The following is an 18,704-nucleotide window of genomic DNA, read 5'->3' on the forward strand; positions in this document are numbered from 1 at the left end:
TAAAATAGCCAAAGTTAACAGCAGTTGAGATATATTAATACCTGAACGAGGAGATTAAGTTTTATGTGTATTATATTCCTCCCAGAAACTTCCAGTTCAAGAAAAGAAGTCAGCTGACTATTCCAAGCCTGAGAAAAATCTCTGCGAACAGGATAAGAATAGTACAAGGTGAGTGCTGTTTTGTTATTTTTCCATTGCCTTGCAAGTTGTGTTAAAGAGTAAAAAGATAATACATAATTTTAATGTGCTTATTAAATATCACTTTTAACATACTTTTTTGTCATGATTATTATGATACTTCTGGGCTTGTTTGAAACTAAGCCAAACAACTCTTCCTCGCTGAGACTCTGTCAGTGTGTCGGTGAAACTATTCCTGTGCTAATGGCTCTGATCTTGACCTTGTTGCATACAGAAATCCACAGTTGGGCCATCAGTCAGCTCCCGTTGGGTCAAAGACAAACAGTAGACTCTTTATGGTCCTTGCAGCTTTGGGATTTAGCCCAGCTGTGACAGCACTGCTATCCTCACTGACTGGGCTTTGTTACAACGAGATGGGTTTGAGGTGTAGGCATGTGAGTGTGACATAGGAAGTGTCCAATAAGTCCATTCATAATAAGGCCAAAGAGTAAAATAACAGCCTAAATTAAATTTTTGCTCTTCCTACTTCTTTAAAGGGCTTTTTTTAAGATATTTTGCCTCATTTCAGTATTTTAAAGTTGTAAAACTTTGCAAAGATAAGATTTAATTGAAGTTTTACTCTACATAATTATGTAATTAGTAGGTATTGCATTTTATCCTGAAAGAAGCATGAATGGTAGCCCTGTACTCTGCTAAGGAGAAACTTCAATGCTTAATGCCGAACATTCTGAATTTTAAAACCATCTGGATGAAGAATAGAAGGCTTGTATGTATATTGTGTGCTTGAATAATGTATCTAACTGGCACAGAAAGGAAGTAGCATTAACTGTGTGAAGCTACAGTTTTTACAATTCTACTGTTGGAAAACTTGCAGCCTGATAATGTGGTTTGCTGAGCATGAAATGACCTCCAGTTACCTTTGCAAGTTTTGAAATCATGTCTAGCCTGTGAAACATGTTAAATTGATCCTCACTTATCTATCACTTCTCCCACTAAAATCTAGAAAACACAGAATGAAAGAAACTGTGTCCTTTGAAGATGCAGTTTAAGGATAAGAGATAGATGGCTGGGATGTTATTCCTTTTACATGCAGACTTTTTAGGTGGGGCTCCAGTAGTGTGATTCAGGTCAAATTGGATATGTACTCTCAATGTTTGAGATGCTAATTAAAGTTTCAGTTTACCTTACCATTAATTTGACTCTGTCTATCAAAGCAACAGCAACAAGATAATTTTCTAATGTCACAAACAGCTTCCAGTTGTGTGCGTGTGTAACAGATGACCTACCTGACCTATCTTAATATTTATCTAACCTTCTTGTATTTATATAACCATAACTTTTCAGGCATATCATCCTTTGGCTTCTCTGGGTCATTCTCTTAGAATCCTATGTGTAGACGTAAGGAGTGGCAAACTTGAATAAGCATGTTACCGCCAAACATCCATCATCCAAAGCCTTGTAAATTGCCCCCTATGAAAGGTTTTGTCTTGATTCTTGCATGTAATTAAGGTGCTGTGCAGAGCAAACTATGAATTATACCATAGACCTGCATCTTCACTTCATAGCGCTATGAGTTTCTTAGAAATCGTTTTTTAAATGTCAAAGTTTTCCTGTCTGCCACCCAGTCATTTTACTTGCGTGCAAACACGCACAACTCAATTATAAAAATCTAGCTGAAAGTCATAGCTGAAAAGTCCTAGCTGAAAGGATTCTTTATGTCAGTAAGTGACTGACATTGACAGAGACTTCTAATGTTAGAAAACTCTTTTGCAACTGTTGACTTTTATAAGTACAGTCAGCTAGTGTGGACTAAATCCAGTTGGAAGCATTTCAATTGAGCTACAAGCATTTTAGCCCCACCCAGGTTGAGATTACATATGTTCAGGGCTCCAGGAAGCACCTGTTGCTGAGATGAGAACTCCCAATCATCAGAGGTGAGCGCTGCTTCTCATACAGTCAAGTTTCATATTTAATGCAAGGATTGCTATTTAGTTGTTTTATAGCAGCTTTATATGGACAGCAGCATGAGTACCTGGATTATGGACTTTTCTGTTTGAAGTCTTTCCGATGATGTTTGAGTCATCCTGAGTCTGTGAGATTAATTTTTTAGAGGTGTTTTCTTAGTTTTTAGTTATCAGTTAATGATACTTTTCTTGTCTTCATTCTGTTTTTACTTAATAGGTGAATGCAGGTCAGTGTTTTGCATGTAAAATGCTTAGTAAACAATGAAACAGTTGCTTATCCACGTGGAGCGATGTTTGGTATGTCTCTCCATTAGACGTTTCTAGTACTGGTAGATGTTTTGTCATATGAACTTTATCAAACAAGGTTAGTTAGCAAGAGACTGATGTTTGATTATAGGTGGGGTGTTGTGGACAAGAGCTTACATAGTATTACAGCAGAGACGTTCTGCATGCCAGATCATGTTGAGATCAAATGGATGTGTTAGACACTATAGTATCAGAAAGAACCTGCATCCTACTTGAATGTTACCCATGCATGCAAGCAATACTAATGACATCTGCAATGAAAGCATGTTTCAGATAACATTGAGAATGACTCTTAAAGTTCATACTTTTTTCTGCACTTTGCCTTTTGTCTTCCTTTTGTACACTACCCTTCAAAAGTTTTAGGTCCGTAAGATTTTTCAGATTTTTTTGCTTTTTAAGATTGATATTTTAAATCAGCAAGGATGCATTATATTGATCAAAAGTGAGAGACTTTTACGTTGTTAAAAATAAATATTCAAAAAAAATGCTGTTCTTTGTTAATTATATTCATATATTCATGAATCCCGAAAAATTGTTTCCACAAAAATATTAAGCACTGTTTTCAACATTGATAATAAGAAATGTTTCTTAAGCACTAAATCAGCATATTACAGTGATTTCTGAATCAAGATTCAGCTTTGCCATCACAGGTATAAATATAATTTTAAATATAATAAAATAGAAAACTGTAATTTTAAGTTATACTTTTTTTTTTAACAAAATTACTGTATTTTGATTAAATAAATAAAGCATAGGTGAGCATAAGACACTTCAAAACTTTTTAAAAATCTTACAGACCACAAACTTTTCAACGGTAGTATAACCACTAACCATTCTACAACTATTCACTACTTCTTTATGTCTCTTTCTTTGGAGCACAGCCACTGGTTCTATACACCCAGCAGGTAATTCAGTATACCGTGTCTTTCTGTGCAGTTCAGTAGATTTTTTTAATTGGTATAGTTCCTTTGCACATATTGATGGTGGGAGGTATCACCAAAATTATTATAAATTGTACAGTTGACACATTTCTAATGTCGCATGGTATAAATATATACCATCAGACCATCCATCCCTGATAGATGTTTGTAATAGGTGGCTTGCTAAGACTGTAAAGAAATACATTTATGTTTAATATCTTTTTAAGTTATATTTATATTTAATATCTATTTAAGTTACTTTCATAGGTTGTTGTAATATTTGAGTTTCTTTCCCAAGCAATTTTATATAAAATATTCAAACAAGAGCCGCCTTGTCCCTCTCTGCCCACCATAAATCTTAAGTAAACAAGGAAGAGAGTAAAAACATAAACGAAAACAATCAAGATTAAGAAGGGAAAAGCGTTCTCTTTGCCAGTCGCTGCAGGGGAAAGCTCATTCATTCTCCACAGCATGACAGACTTGTGGGAACAGAAATATGCTGGGTATGACAGCCAGCCTGGGAGTTACCATGGATAGATGGTGAAATGTGGGAGAAATGTCTGCCTGCCTATCGATTTACGCTGAACACAGTGAGGCTTTGTGTGCCAAAAAGGACAAATACATTCAGAGTCTGGGCCTTTGATAAATCTTCTTTGGTTGCGTGCATTGGTGGATTGAGAATTTGACTTCAAAGCATTTCTCCTTTGTTTTCTTAGGTTAAATGAGAAAGGATACAGTGAACTCGTATGCAAAGAGAAACCAGAAGCACCTCCTTTGGCTTTGACTGAAGACCTGGAGAAAAAGGCTTTAGATCCTCCATCCAGTCATCATAAAACTGCACAGCATTTCTCTGACCATAGCAATCGCAGTGAACCATCAGCCCTCTCCAAAAACAAGAGCTCTGTTCTCTTGCCCCATCTGGAGAAGTACAAATGCCCTGAGGGCACACGTCCTCCTCTTAGCAAATTTCAGGAGGTCCAGCCTGGATCACGAGGAGGAGTCTTGGCCTCACTTTCTCCTGTCAACAATCAAAGCTCCGCCCCTCTTTCAGTCCCTGTTCCCTGGAAGGGTTCCGAACAGCACAGCAAAGGGCCAACCAGGGAGGAGGAGCTACAACAAGAGCTTGTGCCTCCTCCCTTTCCACCTCCTCCCCCTCCAGCTGTCCTGCCCACCCAACTAACCGCTGGCCCGACCCAGCCCACCATGGATGGGCAGCGTTCGCCCTCGCCCCAGTTTGCTCCCCAGAGGCTGACTGACAAGCCCCCTGTCTCCGTCTCCATACAAGATGAAGCTCCTGGAAGGTAAGACTTTGTGTGTTTAGAGTTAAATTCCGCCGTTCAGGAATTCTTTCAGGTCTGTGCTGGAATTCAGGGAGATTTCCACTGGCAAACCACAGTTGGGCTCCTCTCAGCTGCAATCTTAAAACCATCACTGGAAACTCTCCCTACAGCCCAGTAATTTAATGACAGTGCTTCTCTGACTGTCTCTTTATTGTATTCATGCACCTACAAGGAGCTTATTCATATGTGTCCTTACTGCAGATTGCCCATGTGTGCTGCAGTTCTTCAGATCAGTCATAAGAGGGAATCCCCCCAGCCTTGACTAAAGACTGTTTAAGAATATAATTTCTGGTGCTTTGTTTTTGCTGGAATATGGCAACTTTTTAGTAGTCTTACAGCCTGGAGAAGACCAAGGTTTTGAACTGGACATTTGGGTTATAGTGACATTGTTGTATGATTCTTAACTATATGCATGGATTTGGTCACAGGAACTGACATTTCTTGTTTTCCTGTATGCAAAGCCTGCTAGCCTGAAGTAAAAGATCACATTTCATGTTTTTCTACACAGATTATACCCATGAAAATTGTTTTTCCTGTCCTTGTTGTGTTTATTCTTTTGCATAGTTACCTAGTTTTTCTTATGTTGAATTTCTTTCATTCACCATAACACGTTTCTGTTTTCATCATTGTTGTTTACCAGGATGGATAGGGGTAAAGATGAGAACACGTCAGTGAAGAAAGTTCCCATTAAGATTGTCCACTCCGAGAGTGACACCGAAAAAGAAAGTCGACAATATCTCGACCTGCCCATCGAGACCCCTGTCAGCTCTCAAGGACCTGGAGTAACTCATCTTCAGAGTTTGGGAAACCCGGATCAGTCATACTCTCTGTTCTGTACTTACACCAGGCAAAAGGACCAGGGGCCTGATCCAAGAGAAGCAGATATTGGCCCTCTGAAAGACCAGGGTCCACAAACCAGTGTGAACCCAGTATCTTATGCGTTACATGGCCTGCAGACGGCCTCTTCGTCTGATCAAAGCAGCAACGGAGTGTCTTCACATCCCTCACGGTCAGAAGATGACGAAAAAAGAAAGGAGCTTGCTAGAGACATAATGGACAAAGACAAGTCCCTAGTGGACATTTTAGACCAGAGTAAGATGAAGACCACCATGGATCTGATGGAGGGGATTTTCCCTCAAGGAGAGCAGCTACTGGAAGAGGCCCAACAGCGCAGGAAAGCTGCACCTAAACAGCTCTCTCCTCGCAACTCTGTGGAGAAGTCAGTATTTCTGTATTCCTATTTCCTCAGTTTGAAAATTTTTTTATTTATGTATTCTAGGAATTTGCCCTTAAAGGGATAGTTCACCCAAAAATTTAAATTCTGTCATTAATTACTCACCCTCATGTTGTTCCAAACCCGTAAGACTTCCGTTCATCTTCGGAACACAAATTAAGATATTTTTGATGGAATCTGACAGCTCTCTGTCTCCACGATTAAGGTCCAGAAACTTAGTAAGGACATCGTTAAAATAATCCATGTGACATCAGTGGTTCAACCGTAATTTTACGAAGCTACGAGAATACTTTTTGTACACAAAGAAAACAAAAATAACGACTTCATTCAACAATTCATCTCCTCCGCGTCACCCTGGTGCCATTTTGGAGAATATCCGCTTTTGATGGAATCTGACAGCTCTGTGTCTCCACGATTAAGGTCCAGAAACTTAGTAAGGACATCGTTAAAATAATCCATGTGACATCAGTGGTTCAACCGTAATTTTACGAAGCTACGAGAATACTTTTTGTACACAAAGAAAACAAAAATAACGACTTCATTCAACAATTCATCTCCTCCGCGTAACCCTGGTGCCATTTTGGAGAGTATCACATGTATGTACGCGGATACGTTGTTTACGTTCAGATCAAAACGTAAACAACGTATCCACGTGTTGCAGCTGACACAGAACAGCATACGTTGTTTACGTATGATACTCTCCAAAATGGCGCCAGGGTGATGCGGAGAAGACGAATTGTTGAATAAAGTCGTTATTTTTGTTTTCTTTGCACACAAAGTATTCTCATAAAATTATGGTTGTACCACTGATGTCACGTGGATTATATTAACAATGTCCTTACTATGTTTCTGGACCTTGATCGTGTTCAAGTTCAAGTTCAAGTTGAGCTTTATTGTCATTCTGCTGAATGAGGTCTTATTGTAAAGTGATACCTATTGGTCTTTATAGTTCTTTTGCACTTTAATCTGTGTAAAACTTTTAACTTTATACATTTTTCTGTATTTCTTTATTGCATTTAAATGTTCAGTTATTTTTGTTATAAGAAAAAAGTTATTAAACCTATTATACTGTATTATGACAGCACTTTTTTAAAACTAAATTTCAATATCGTGATAATACCACATACCGTGATAAAAGCATTAGCAATTAATCGCAACATGAAAAATTGATACAGGCATATCCCTACATGGGGGTGAGTAATTAATGACAGAATTTTCGTTTTTGGGTGAACTATCCCTTTAATTACAACCCTATACAAGAATATACTTGTATGTTTGATGTTCCGTTTATTATTATTTTTTAATCAGTAGGTCAGTGTTGCTGTTGAGCCCTACCCATGTGGTTTTAATAAAAATAAAAATAAAAACTGAGAAAGGTATTTAGTGAATATTTAAATTGTAGCCTGTCCAATCTACTTCCTCATTCAAGTTATGATTCATAAGCATGTTTTATTTTTCTTGTTGCAGATCTGGGGCACTAACTCATCTAGCAATCTGGCAGACTTTTTGTGTAAATCTGAAGTCACTGAAACTGAATAGCAAAAATAATTATGATTAAACACTCATATCTGCCATTGTTAGAGCGAACAGATAATCCTGCCTCAAACTCACATCACTGTTTGATTGTTTTTGTCACATGTAATTCTGTGGTGTTTGGATCCATTATGATCAATTTATGTTTCTCATAAAAGTCATCTGTGGGTTTTCAGGAAAGAGGAGGACAGCCTGGTGGCAGCCACTGCTTTAGTGACTAATTCAACCTACTACAGTACATCTGCACCCAAAGCAGAGCTGTTAATTAAGATAAAGGACATGCAGGAACAGAGTGTGGAACACAACTCAGAGGAGGAGCTGGACGAGGACAATGAAAGTGATATTGCCAGCAAGAAGGTACTAACATGCTGTAGCAACACATCTGTGATATAATCAGATACTTCTTACTAGTCCATTGTATCAAGTAACTTTGTCCTTGTTTTTCTTTCTCATCGCAGCATGAGTTGATTGACAGTCTCAGCAAGAAGTTGCAGGTGTTGAGGGAAGCTCAGGAGAGTCTACAGGAGGACGTGCAAGACAACAACGCTCTTGGGGAGGATGTGGAGGCCATCGTACAGGGTGTCTGCAAGCCTAATGAACTCGAAAAGTTCCGTATGTTCGTTGGAGATCTTGATAAAGTGGTCAACCTTCTGCTGTCTCTGTCTGGACGCTTGGCCCGAGTAGAGAATGCTCTGAACAGCCTGGAGGAAGACGCTTCACTGGAGGAGAGGGTGAGAAGGAAAATGAGGGATGTGGGAAAGCAGGATTGATGTTGCGGAGGAATGACGTCCAGAATTAACAGTTTCAAAAAGCATAAGAAAATAGGCTGAAAAAGAACACAGAATATTATAAAGGCTGGAAAATGGCATTAACATAAAAGTAGCATGTTATGCCAGAGATATGGCCTACTGCTGACACAGATTGAACCGCTTTGAGTCCAGCTCACATCACTTCCAGATCCTGTTTTTTTTCTTCCCCTATCCTTTACTGTTTCCTTACAATCTTAATCCGTAGAGCCTTAAATTGGTACTATGGAAAATGGTAATAACTGTGTACCATGGTATAAATTACATTACTATTCTAGTACCATAGCTTTTATATAGATTTAAATGGGCTACCAGATAATTAAAATGCACTTATTTGTATATAGAGTCATGTTTTGTGTCCTATACACACATGTATAGGACACATGTATATACATATATATATATTGTGAAATAAGATTACAGTGTAAAAGAACTGTTTTCTATTTTAATATATTTTAAAATGTCATTTATTCCTTTGATTGCAACACTGAATTTTTAGCAGCCAATACTCCAGTCTTCAGTGTCACATGATTATACACACACACACACACAAACATTCCTGGCCAAAAACTTTTACAAGGTGCTTTGCATTTAAAGATAAAAGAATGATTTTGATTGAATTGTTCTTTTATTGAAAATGTTCATCATCTTTCTGCAGCGTACACTGACAGAGAAACGCAAACTGCTGATCCGTCAACATGAGGATGCCAAGGAGCTGAAGGAGAACCTTGACAGGAGAGAACGTGTGGTCTACGACATCCTGGCGAGCTACCTGTCAGAGGAGAATATGGCTGACTATGAGCACTTTGTGAAGATGAAGTCTGCCCTTATTATTGAGCAGCGCAAGCTCGAGGACAAGATCAAACTGGGGGAGGAGCAGCTCAAGTGTCTGATGGACAGTCTCCCAATGGACCAGAGGACAACCAACTGAGGACTTAAAAAACAGTTTATGCAGTGATCCAGAGCAACTCGCTTGACGTCACCCTAAATAACAGGGTTCCAAAGCAGTACTTAATGTGGTCCATTTACTGCCAATGGAATTGCATTCTGGTCATATATTGAGTGCTTCTTGTCTGCCCCAGCAGACAGCATTTTGGCAAGACTCATAAAGACTGTGAAAGTGCTGGGCACTTTTAGATCATGATTTGACCAAATCACCTGTCAGCTGATCTTATACTTTCATTGATCTTATACTTTCATGACGTTCCAATGTTACACGACCCATAGAATTCTATGGTGAAATAATAATAATTTTTAAAGACACTTTTAATTTTTTTCCCCCACATCGGTTTAAATAGATCATGACCTTTTTGCACCAATGTGCTCTCAAAACTTGACACTCTGTATGTACATGCCGTGGTCACTCACTGTGCTGTATCTTTTTAACCACTAGAGGGCAATGAAAGACACCTCAAAATGTCTTATGCCTGAACGCCAATACAAACTCTTGTGATTCAAACATGCACTCAAATCCCGGTGGCATAAAGCTTTGCACATGTCAGCTGTTTCTATTTACACCAGGAGGTTGTAATTAACTTCCGAAAATGACTTTTTGATGGTGCATAATTTCAAAGGACATGTGTCTCTATCCTGGTCATGTTTAAAATAATTCAATTATATTTTTAGTAATTTATTTTAGCCTTTTGAATCTTTGTATATAACTAGAATAGGCTAGAATTGTACTCTTTCACTTCATTTTAGCCAAGCAAACTACCACTTTAGTCTGCACACTTTTTATAGATGAATGTATGATATATCACCAAACAATGCATCAAAATTAGGACTGACTGTAAGTATTCTGAAAGACTTGCCTAAACGATACAATATTATTTCACTAAGGATTCAGTGCTTGTCTATAAAATACCAGCTGTCTTTTACTCCACATCATGTGTTTGTGTCATTTATATTTTCATCTGTAAGATATTTGTGACCCTGGACCACAAAACCAGTCATAAGGATCCATTTTTGAAATCATCATCATCTGAATAAATAAGCTTTCCACTGATGTATGGTTTGTTAGGATAGGACCATATTTGGTGGAGATACAACTTTTTGAAAATCTGGAATCTGAGGGTGCAAAAAGAAAAAAAAATATTGAGAAAATCGCCTTTAATGTTGTCCAAATGGAGTTCTTAGCAATGCATATTACTAATCAAAAATTAAGTTTTGATATATTTACGGTAGGAAATTTACAAAATATCTACCTGTGCTACTTATGATTGGTTTTGTGCTCCAGGGTCACATTTGTGGTTTCGTGTTTATTTATGTGGTCAGAATAGACTCAAAATGCATATAAACGGAGAAAAAAATGCATCATATTCCAGTCTAAAATGTCCTGTACATTTACACAGCAACTTAACATGTAATATAGTAAGTAGTAACAATTTTGCAGATAGATAATTAAAAGCCGTGTCATGAGTGTATTAACTTTGTTCCTCGTAATTATTATATTTCAGTGTCAAATCTTTTTTCATAAAAGATACATTGTGTAGAAAAGACTGCATGTATTACTTTATGATCATGTTGAATTTAGCTGATATATAACTGGCTCAGATTCCACAAGTATGTCTTTTTTTTTTTTTTTAGCTGCTTTACCAGTAACATTATTTTGGAAGGCTTTTAAAGCATGCAATGAATGCTGTCTTTCATGCCACAGCTCAGGATGGTCTTTATTGCTTTATACTGACACTTTATGGCATGGATGCAGTGTGACACAAATTCATTGTTTCCGATATTATTGTAGAAATAGCACATGTATTTGTCAATCAAGATTTATTCTACAAACAAAAAAGTGTCTGATAATCTGTGAGGTAAAATACTTTTTAATATTGTTGTTCCTATCATGTAAGTCTGCATCATTTTAAATAAATAATTATAAATTTTTTAGGTTCTAAACTTTAATTACATTGAGTTGATCATCCAAATTAAAGGAATGACGTTTTAGTGTAATTATACTGGCAATTTAAACTTTTATTACTTGATTCAATCCTTCTATTTCTTGATTCTCTAAGCAATCATGGTTTTATCTGAAAAGCTCTGATCACCTAATATTTAACTTCAGATAGCCTAAAGTCTTATTGCCTTGGCCAATCAGGAAAGAGACTTTGACATGTAAAACTCACCCGATAGTGGTTGAGCAAAACAACGGCGCAACTTAACATAATATTATGGCGTTCAATATATTTCAATGTAAGCGTATTATTTTAAAATCTGAAAACAGTAATAGAAAAAATAATCTGCTTTTCGACGTTTACTCCAAAACGCATTAGCTGGAGCAGTGTGGAAAAAAAATAGAATACGTGATTTAAGATGAAGAAACTAAAAGAAAAAGATGATGCGATTGTTGTCAGGCTTTATTGATCATTTGAAATATGATATTAAAAAATAATGCATACCTACCTTTTACGCAACTGTGGCTGCTTGTGTTTACAGCTACGCAACACGTTACATTATCATGTGAACACACGTACAATTCAGGGACGTTCTCAAAGAATATTACACAAAACACCTACGTCATGTTCAACTGACCACCTGGATAGGCCTAAACAATACACAGGTTTATGGTAATAGTATAGTAACTTTTCATTGTTTTGCATTGATCCTCCCCGCCCTCTTTTATCCATTTATTGGATATGCTACATTAATCATTAACCACAGTTGTGTTTGACTTGTACTTGTCAGTTCGCAAAGTTGTCATTTCCACTAGCTCCGTTTGAGCGGCACAGGTGAGGATCCTGTACTTTAGATGAAGTGATTTACAATTTAGAAGATCCTTCGGAGATCAAAACATTTCACAGGTAAGCACGAGTTTGTGTTTTATTTATTGACATTTCGAAGGATGTATAGGCTATAGCCTACTTTATCAATCGGCTTTACACAAATGTTGACTATAAAGTTTAACAAGAGCTTGAGAAACTGCTGGAAATAGCGAAAAGGTCATATAAGGTTATAGAACAACTGAATGTGCTCAATACATTTTGCAACAATAAATATGACATATTTTGTCTATTTAATATATTGGGCAGTAATATGGGGGAGTTATTTACTGGGGGTGGGGGTTGGCAAAGTGTTCAATTCCCATGGAAATCAATGATCTAAAGCTCTATTAATTTGTCGCCATCTCTGATTCCTGTGCGTGAAGAAACTGATGATTGTAAATGACCTTTCAGCTTATCCTGGAACATTCCACAACCCCAGGTGTGCAGGGAGCCAGGCAGGAAATATTAGTGCTCCCTCTCTCTCTCTCTCTCTCTCTCTCTCTCTCTCTCTCTCTTTTGTCCTCTTCTTCCTTCTCTGTTTGGTCTCAAATGCGTAGCCTTATGCTTGGCCTTCAACACAGTGTCCTTTTTCCTCCCTCTGGAAACATCGCTCATCACCACAATTTTTTAAACACATGTGAAAAGCATTTTCTTCAGTCTGAAATGGTTGCTTGACCTTGTCCTCTTGTCTTTGTACATTCCAAACATTTACTTGTTTTGTGAAATGTCAAGAAGGCTGTGGCACTGTGGGACGCAGGTTTCAGTCTGGCTTGCCTCATGTCCCTGTCCCATTCCCCTTGCTTTCTTCCTGTATTTTCCTGTTTTCTCTTTACTGTCATATTGTTAAAGGTACAAAAGGCCATACAAAATCCAAAGGGAGTGTTGGTGGTCCATGGAAAATTTCCATATAAAGTTTAACAATTATTTTACTGTATGACTACTTTGTGCTGACTGGTCGGAAATCATGAGATTAACTCAATTGTTTTATTGACAGCCCTGGAAAAATAATCATATCCTTTTCTACAGCTTTCAATAAAAAAATGCCTTTGTTACTTTTCTTAAAATCAATTAAATATTTTCCAAATAATATTTGCCTCTCTTTTGGCATTTATTTCAGTTTCTTTCGCTTTAGTATAATTACAAAATAAAAGTCAATTGTTTACTTTTATTATAATTTATATTATTTTGATTTATTATAATTTTTTATTATTTTGAATTTAATGATTTTAATTAATTCATTTACCACGTTGTCTACATAATATCATGCTAACTATATTTCCGACACAGTATAAATGCACTTTTACATGAAAATATGCTCTACCATTTAAAGGTTTGGTTGGTAATCTTTAATGATCTTTAATTTAAAAATGTTATTATTTAATGATTCTTTTATCACACCAAGGCTACGAATTTGATAAAAAATACAGTAAAACAGTAATAAAGCTTAATTTCCAGCAGTCACTACTCCAATCATCAGTGTCACATAATTCTTCAGAAATAATTTTAATTATGGGGGGGTCATATAGCCTATCATATATGTATAGTAAGTCCAAAAGAACAGCATTTTAAATATATTTTTTAACGGTGTAAAAGTATTGTCACTTTTTTATCAAACTAATGCAGAATAAAAAAATTAGTGATCCCAAACTTTTTAATGATACTAGTTGCTGTTGTATTTTAGGAATGGGGTCCCCTCATATTGCCCCTAGTGTTGGGTTAAAAAAGCCTTTTTATTTTCTCTAATCTAACAGAAGTGGTATGACTGCGATGTAGCCATGCTCCTGAAGGACAGTGTGCAGACCTGAGGAGGAAATATTCATCACCACCTGGTGTTGGGACTCAGCAGTTTTAGCAATGGCTTACCTTCCCCAGTCAGTCCATTGGCAGTTTGCGGGTCTAGTGCTTGGGTTCGTAGGCTGGATAATGACAGCCTCCATTTCTGGGGTGAACGACTGGAGGATATGGTACGTGGACAATCAGACAGTCATCACCGGAGGACTGGCCTGGGTGGGAGTGTGGCGGGTCTGTTTCAACAGCCACATTTTGGATTCGACTGAGATCTGCAAAAGCATCAGCCTTACAGATTCATTCACTCCACCAGAAATAGCAGCCGCCCAGGTGCTTTGCATGGTTGCTGTTGGCGTGGGGGTGCTCGCAATCCTAGTGGCGGGACATGTGGTGAGGAATGCCATCTTTGGGGTTAACAACAGGCATGTCAGATTGACCTTTGTGATGGCGGGTTCCTTGTTCTGGTTAACTGCAGCGTGTTCGTTGGTCCCCGTCTTTTGGAATATGAATTCTGTACTGGCGAATCTCACTATAGACTTCCCGCCTGACTTCTACTTGCCTTCTGCTCCAGTGAAACAGGAAGTGGGTCCAGGGATTGGGATTGGGATCGGTTCAGGTTGCCTGCTCATTGTAAGTGGACTACTCTTAATGTGCTACAGGTATCCCAAAACCAAAGTGCCTAAGAGCGGAGAAACAGGACATTTTGACAACAATCCAAAGGATGAAGGCTTTCTTGGTGTAATTAAAGAGAGTATGGATGAGGGTATGATCAACCCAGCGTATGAAACAGAGAAGCTTTAATAATAAAGTGCATCACTCTATGGAAGGACGTTGAAGGCTCTTAACAGTTTCTTAAAATCTTTGACTGTTTGAGGAAAACTTATATATCTGAGGACCCCAAACCAAACCGAATGTCTACAGTATATTTAAATGAATGTAATGTAATTATATAATCACTAAAGTAACTGAATGATGAACAGAAATAAACGCAAGCACTTTGAACTTTGAGGCCATTTTATTGGTATCAAATTTTTAATATATCTATGACACTGGACTTTTAAAGTTGACTTATTATTGTTACATAATGTGCAGGGCACACAATGCTATAAGAGTATACTCACCTAAATGTCTGTAATGTATGCATTTACCACAATTTAAAAGCTTGGGTTCAGTAAGGTTTTTTAAAGTAAAAAAAAAAAAAAAAGTCACTTATGCTCAACAAAGCTGCATTTATTTGATGAAAAATATGATAAAAACAGCAATAAAAAAAGTTGTTTTAATTTTTTTTTTTTTTTTTAAATGGGCTTAGGGTTTAATTTATTCCTATAATGAAAGCTGAATTTTCAGCAGTTTTCAGTGTCACATGATCCTTAAAGAGTTGATATATTTGTGGAAACCATAATACTTGTTTTTAGGATAGTTTAATAAATAGAAAGCTTTTTTTAAATATAATTTTTGTGTAACAGTGTGGAAGTCTTTACTGTCACTTGCGATCAATTGAATGTGCCCTTGCTAAATAAGTATCAATTTATTTTTTTAAAAATCGTACTGACCCCAAACTTTTAATAGCGTGTGTGTGTGTATATGTATAAAGAAAATGTATGTAAAAATTTACATTTATTATTCTAATTTATATAATTATTATTTTAAAGTAAAAGTGATCTTTGGCTCTCGTTTGATTAAAAATTGAGTAGTGCTATATTAACTATTTTCCGTTGGTGTTAAGACTCAACTTATACATTCATCTGCCACTAAAAGCTGTTAACACAAAATATCTTGAATGATGTAAGATATGATTTAGCTGACTAAGAGTGGATCTTTGAGTGGGGACAAGGTGATTTCAGAGGAAATAACCCCTGCCATGAGTGGAATGAACTTTACTGTTATTTCACAGCTTGATACTTGCCCTTATTACTGTGTTTTTCAACACCCCCCATGGGCTTTGAGTTTGTTACTTGCCAACATTTAATCTTGTTAAAATTGAACATTAATTTTGACAAATCCCGCTGGATATTACATGAGTTTCTTCTATTATAAAACCACATAATCCCTCTGATAACTCGACAAAGGGAAATAATTTCTTGCCAATTAAAGGGGCTTTTGTTTTCTGTGTTGGTTCACTAGTCCATCAAGGTCGCTTTAGGAGTTTTGATGATTTATCCATCTAAAACACCCAAGAATGTACACTCAGAAGAGGTGTTAAGGTTCATAAGAATTGTGGCTTGAGAATTTGTCTGCCAGGATGGACTCCCATGGCCACTGTTGATTTGACATGTATTGTTCTGAGAAAGAGGTGAAAGAAACATCCTGACAGAGAAGAGCCAAGACCCCATGCTGAGACGAACGCATTGTCTTAGAGAGGGCAGGTATAGCACAAACACATTTCTGCTCTCATGTGACCGAGAGTGGGGCGTGATGTTAGTGGAATCAAACAAGCTTTTATGGATCTCAGTGTGAAACCTCCTTTACAACAGTCTGTTAGTATACTGGCAGACAACACAAACGGCCTGTGCCTCAAAAGGATGCAAGAGTGATATCAAAACAATAGCGTTTCTTTACTGAAAACCTTTGTGCAGCATATGAGACGTGTGACATTAACACTTCTCATATTATCATATATACTGTGATAAGAAAGTAAAGACAAAGGTAAAGGGCAATGAACTATCAGAGTTCATTGAAGAGTTTTATTCCCATATCAGAGTTCAGCATAATCATGAAAGATAAAACTAAACTTGAAGGAGTGTTTTTTTCTTCTTTCTTTTTTTGAAGATTTAAAATGTTCATCAGTGCTTTTCTTTGTTGTATAAAAATAATTCCATTAATTATTATATTTTTAGAAGGAACAGTTAATCGTTTACTTTCTCAAGTTGCTCCAAATTGTATAAATCACTTTTTTTTCATGGAAAATCTATGAGGACCAAAGGCAGCATGTTGTCCCTTTGGTTTTTAATGTCCTTAATTAAAGTTTAACTGCTTTATGGCTTATACAGTTTTTCTCAATTGCTTTGGCTCAATTCTCGAATTAAACTTTTTTTTCCCAAAACAATAAGTTCAGATCTCTGAACAATTAGCTTCTTGTTCACATCAGATTGGAATTTCTTATTGATTTGAGCAAATTGCAAATGCTTTGGCACATGTGTGCAAACAGTAAGTACAATTGTCTGCAGTTTGCACAACAACTAATTGCATATGGCTTGTTGATCAAAACTGATGAGCCGATTCTCACTTAAACTGTCAAACTCTTCACAACTTCTCAATCATTATTGTTTCGAAAAATGTGCCAAAGCAATTGAGAAAAACTGTAAAGTGATTACAGATGAGATTAGATCAAAACCAAAGATTATGAATTTCTCTGTACAGTCATTTAGCTTGTGGGCATCAATTATGTCTGTCTTAACCCTTTCTGCAGCCATCTTTACCAATTAACTGAACATATTTGCAGTAATAATGATTATAAACAACAAACTGAGCCATTTCCAGTTTGCACCATTCCAGTGCTTTGTTGTGCACAGAATTATATGCATATTAGATAGATAGATAGATAGATAGATAAAAAAATTATTGCATTCAGTTGCATTTGAAAATTATTATTATTATTGCTTAAATATGCTTATAGGCTATGAAAAATAGTCGTTTCAAAATAATTAAAATAATTATGCACTCATATTCGTTTAAACTATTTTTATTTTTTAATTATTATTTTTTAATTACATGTGCCAAGATTTCAGTGTTGAAAGTGCTAGACTGTTATGCAGTTTTGGTGAATTGTGGGTGAGTACTGCAGGGTGTGTTGTGTGATCATTTGCTGGGTGTGCATGTGATCACACTGGGTGTGTTGTGTGATCAGCACTGCTGGTGCAGAGTGGTTTTTGTTTTTTTTTGGCATCAGATTTTCACCTGTGAGAAACCATTGGCATTTTTAAACTATCTAGTAATTTCTTTTAAGCATCGCACTGGGCTTGAGCTGCAGCTTGTATCTCTACACAAAGGTCATCTTACCCTCTGCTCTTCTGTTCTGCCCTTTTGCATAGCAAAGCAACTAAGTAAAGGGTATAAACTCAAATGAGTAACACCAATAATTAAGGACTTGATGGTATAATTTTACTTGAGGACATTCATTACAAGTCTGTATACTAAACCTGCTGCACAGATTTTTTTTTTCAGGGAGTGTTCATACACATAAATGCTTACACAAAGCAGGTTATCCAAGCTTTTTGCTCCAAGTTTATATCTATATATATATATACACACACACACACAGCACAGCATATATAAAGTATATATATATATATATATATATATATATGTATATAATATGTTTACTGATGGCTGCAGTATAGTCTTCTGCTTATAATGCCACTGTATGGCCAAAAACAGTAATCTTTCTTTGAAACAGGTACCTTTTCCAGTTTGATAAAGTGATTATAAAGAGTTTTGTAACATTTCAAAGATTATGTTAGGCATATAGTGTGTTTAAATCGTAATAAATTGCAATTTGCCATCTCTTTAATATGCTGCAACTGCAAGTTCTTGTAACATAATTCCAAGCCTGGGATGACGCTACAAGTCGTTTCCTAAAATACATTATTTATTTATTTGTTTGTTTGTTAATTGAAAAAGGGGGGAATTATGTTAATAGGGTTGACAACTTCACAAGAAATACGTAAGTCAACTACAATCAAATATAAAGAAACAAAGAACACATTATTTTGAAGAAATAAATGAAATAAAGAGGATTAATGTGTTTTTTTTTTTTTGATGCTGATGTGTTTTGAAAAACTTTTAGTATCCCTATTTTACTGTGCATTTATTTCATGAGTGATGTGGCTACTTTTTGCTGAAAGGATCAACAATCAATGATAACGCAGCAAGCATATTTATATTTGTTTTGCTTATTGTTCTCAAAAGAACAAAATA

General features: G+C 36.5%; 2 protein-coding genes across 5 annotated transcripts in view; both read left to right on the forward strand.

Moving 5' to 3' along the window:
* Positions 1-10,219, forward strand: part of LOC107659040 (protein Shroom2-like) — a 48,489-nt gene extending 38,270 nt beyond the window's left edge. For all 4 annotated transcript variants that reach the window (XM_016447837.1, XM_016447835.1, XM_016447838.1 and 1 more), the window contains 7 exons: positions 86-168; positions 3,290-3,313; positions 4,045-4,629; positions 5,309-5,887; positions 7,612-7,792; positions 7,894-8,166; positions 8,900-10,219. In XM_016447837.1, the coding sequence (XP_016303323.1) occupies positions 86-168; positions 3,290-3,313; positions 4,045-4,629; positions 5,309-5,887; positions 7,612-7,792; positions 7,894-8,166; positions 8,900-9,172 (1,998 nt within the window). In that variant the 3' untranslated portion in view covers positions 9,173-10,219. The remainder of the gene's footprint in view (positions 1-85; positions 169-3,289; positions 3,314-4,044; positions 4,630-5,308; positions 5,888-7,611; positions 7,793-7,893; positions 8,167-8,899) is intronic.
* A 1,734-nt stretch (positions 10,220-11,953) lies between these two features.
* Positions 11,954-14,701, forward strand: LOC107659013 (claudin-34-like). Its single transcript, XM_016447777.1, has 2 exons — positions 11,954-12,038; positions 13,751-14,701. Exon 2 carries the CDS (start codon positions 13,854-13,856, stop codon positions 14,586-14,588), a length of 735 nt encoding a protein of 244 aa, XP_016303263.1. The 5' UTR covers positions 11,954-12,038; positions 13,751-13,853; the 3' UTR covers positions 14,589-14,701.
* Positions 14,702-18,704: the final 4,003 nt, after the last annotated feature.

The sequence above is a fragment of the Sinocyclocheilus anshuiensis genome, unplaced genomic scaffold (genome assembly GCF_001515605.1).
Source record: "Sinocyclocheilus anshuiensis isolate Anshui unplaced genomic scaffold, SAMN03320099.WGS_v1.1 scaffold311, whole genome shotgun sequence".
Classification (NCBI taxonomy): Eukaryota; Metazoa; Chordata; class Actinopteri; order Cypriniformes; family Cyprinidae; genus Sinocyclocheilus; species Sinocyclocheilus anshuiensis.

What these genes read in the sequence shown, in the direction of transcription:
- LOC107659013 (XM_016447777.1), top strand. Translation starts at nt 13,854, where the DNA reads ATGGCTTACCTTCCCCAGTCAGTCCATTGGCAGTTTGCGGGTCTAGTG.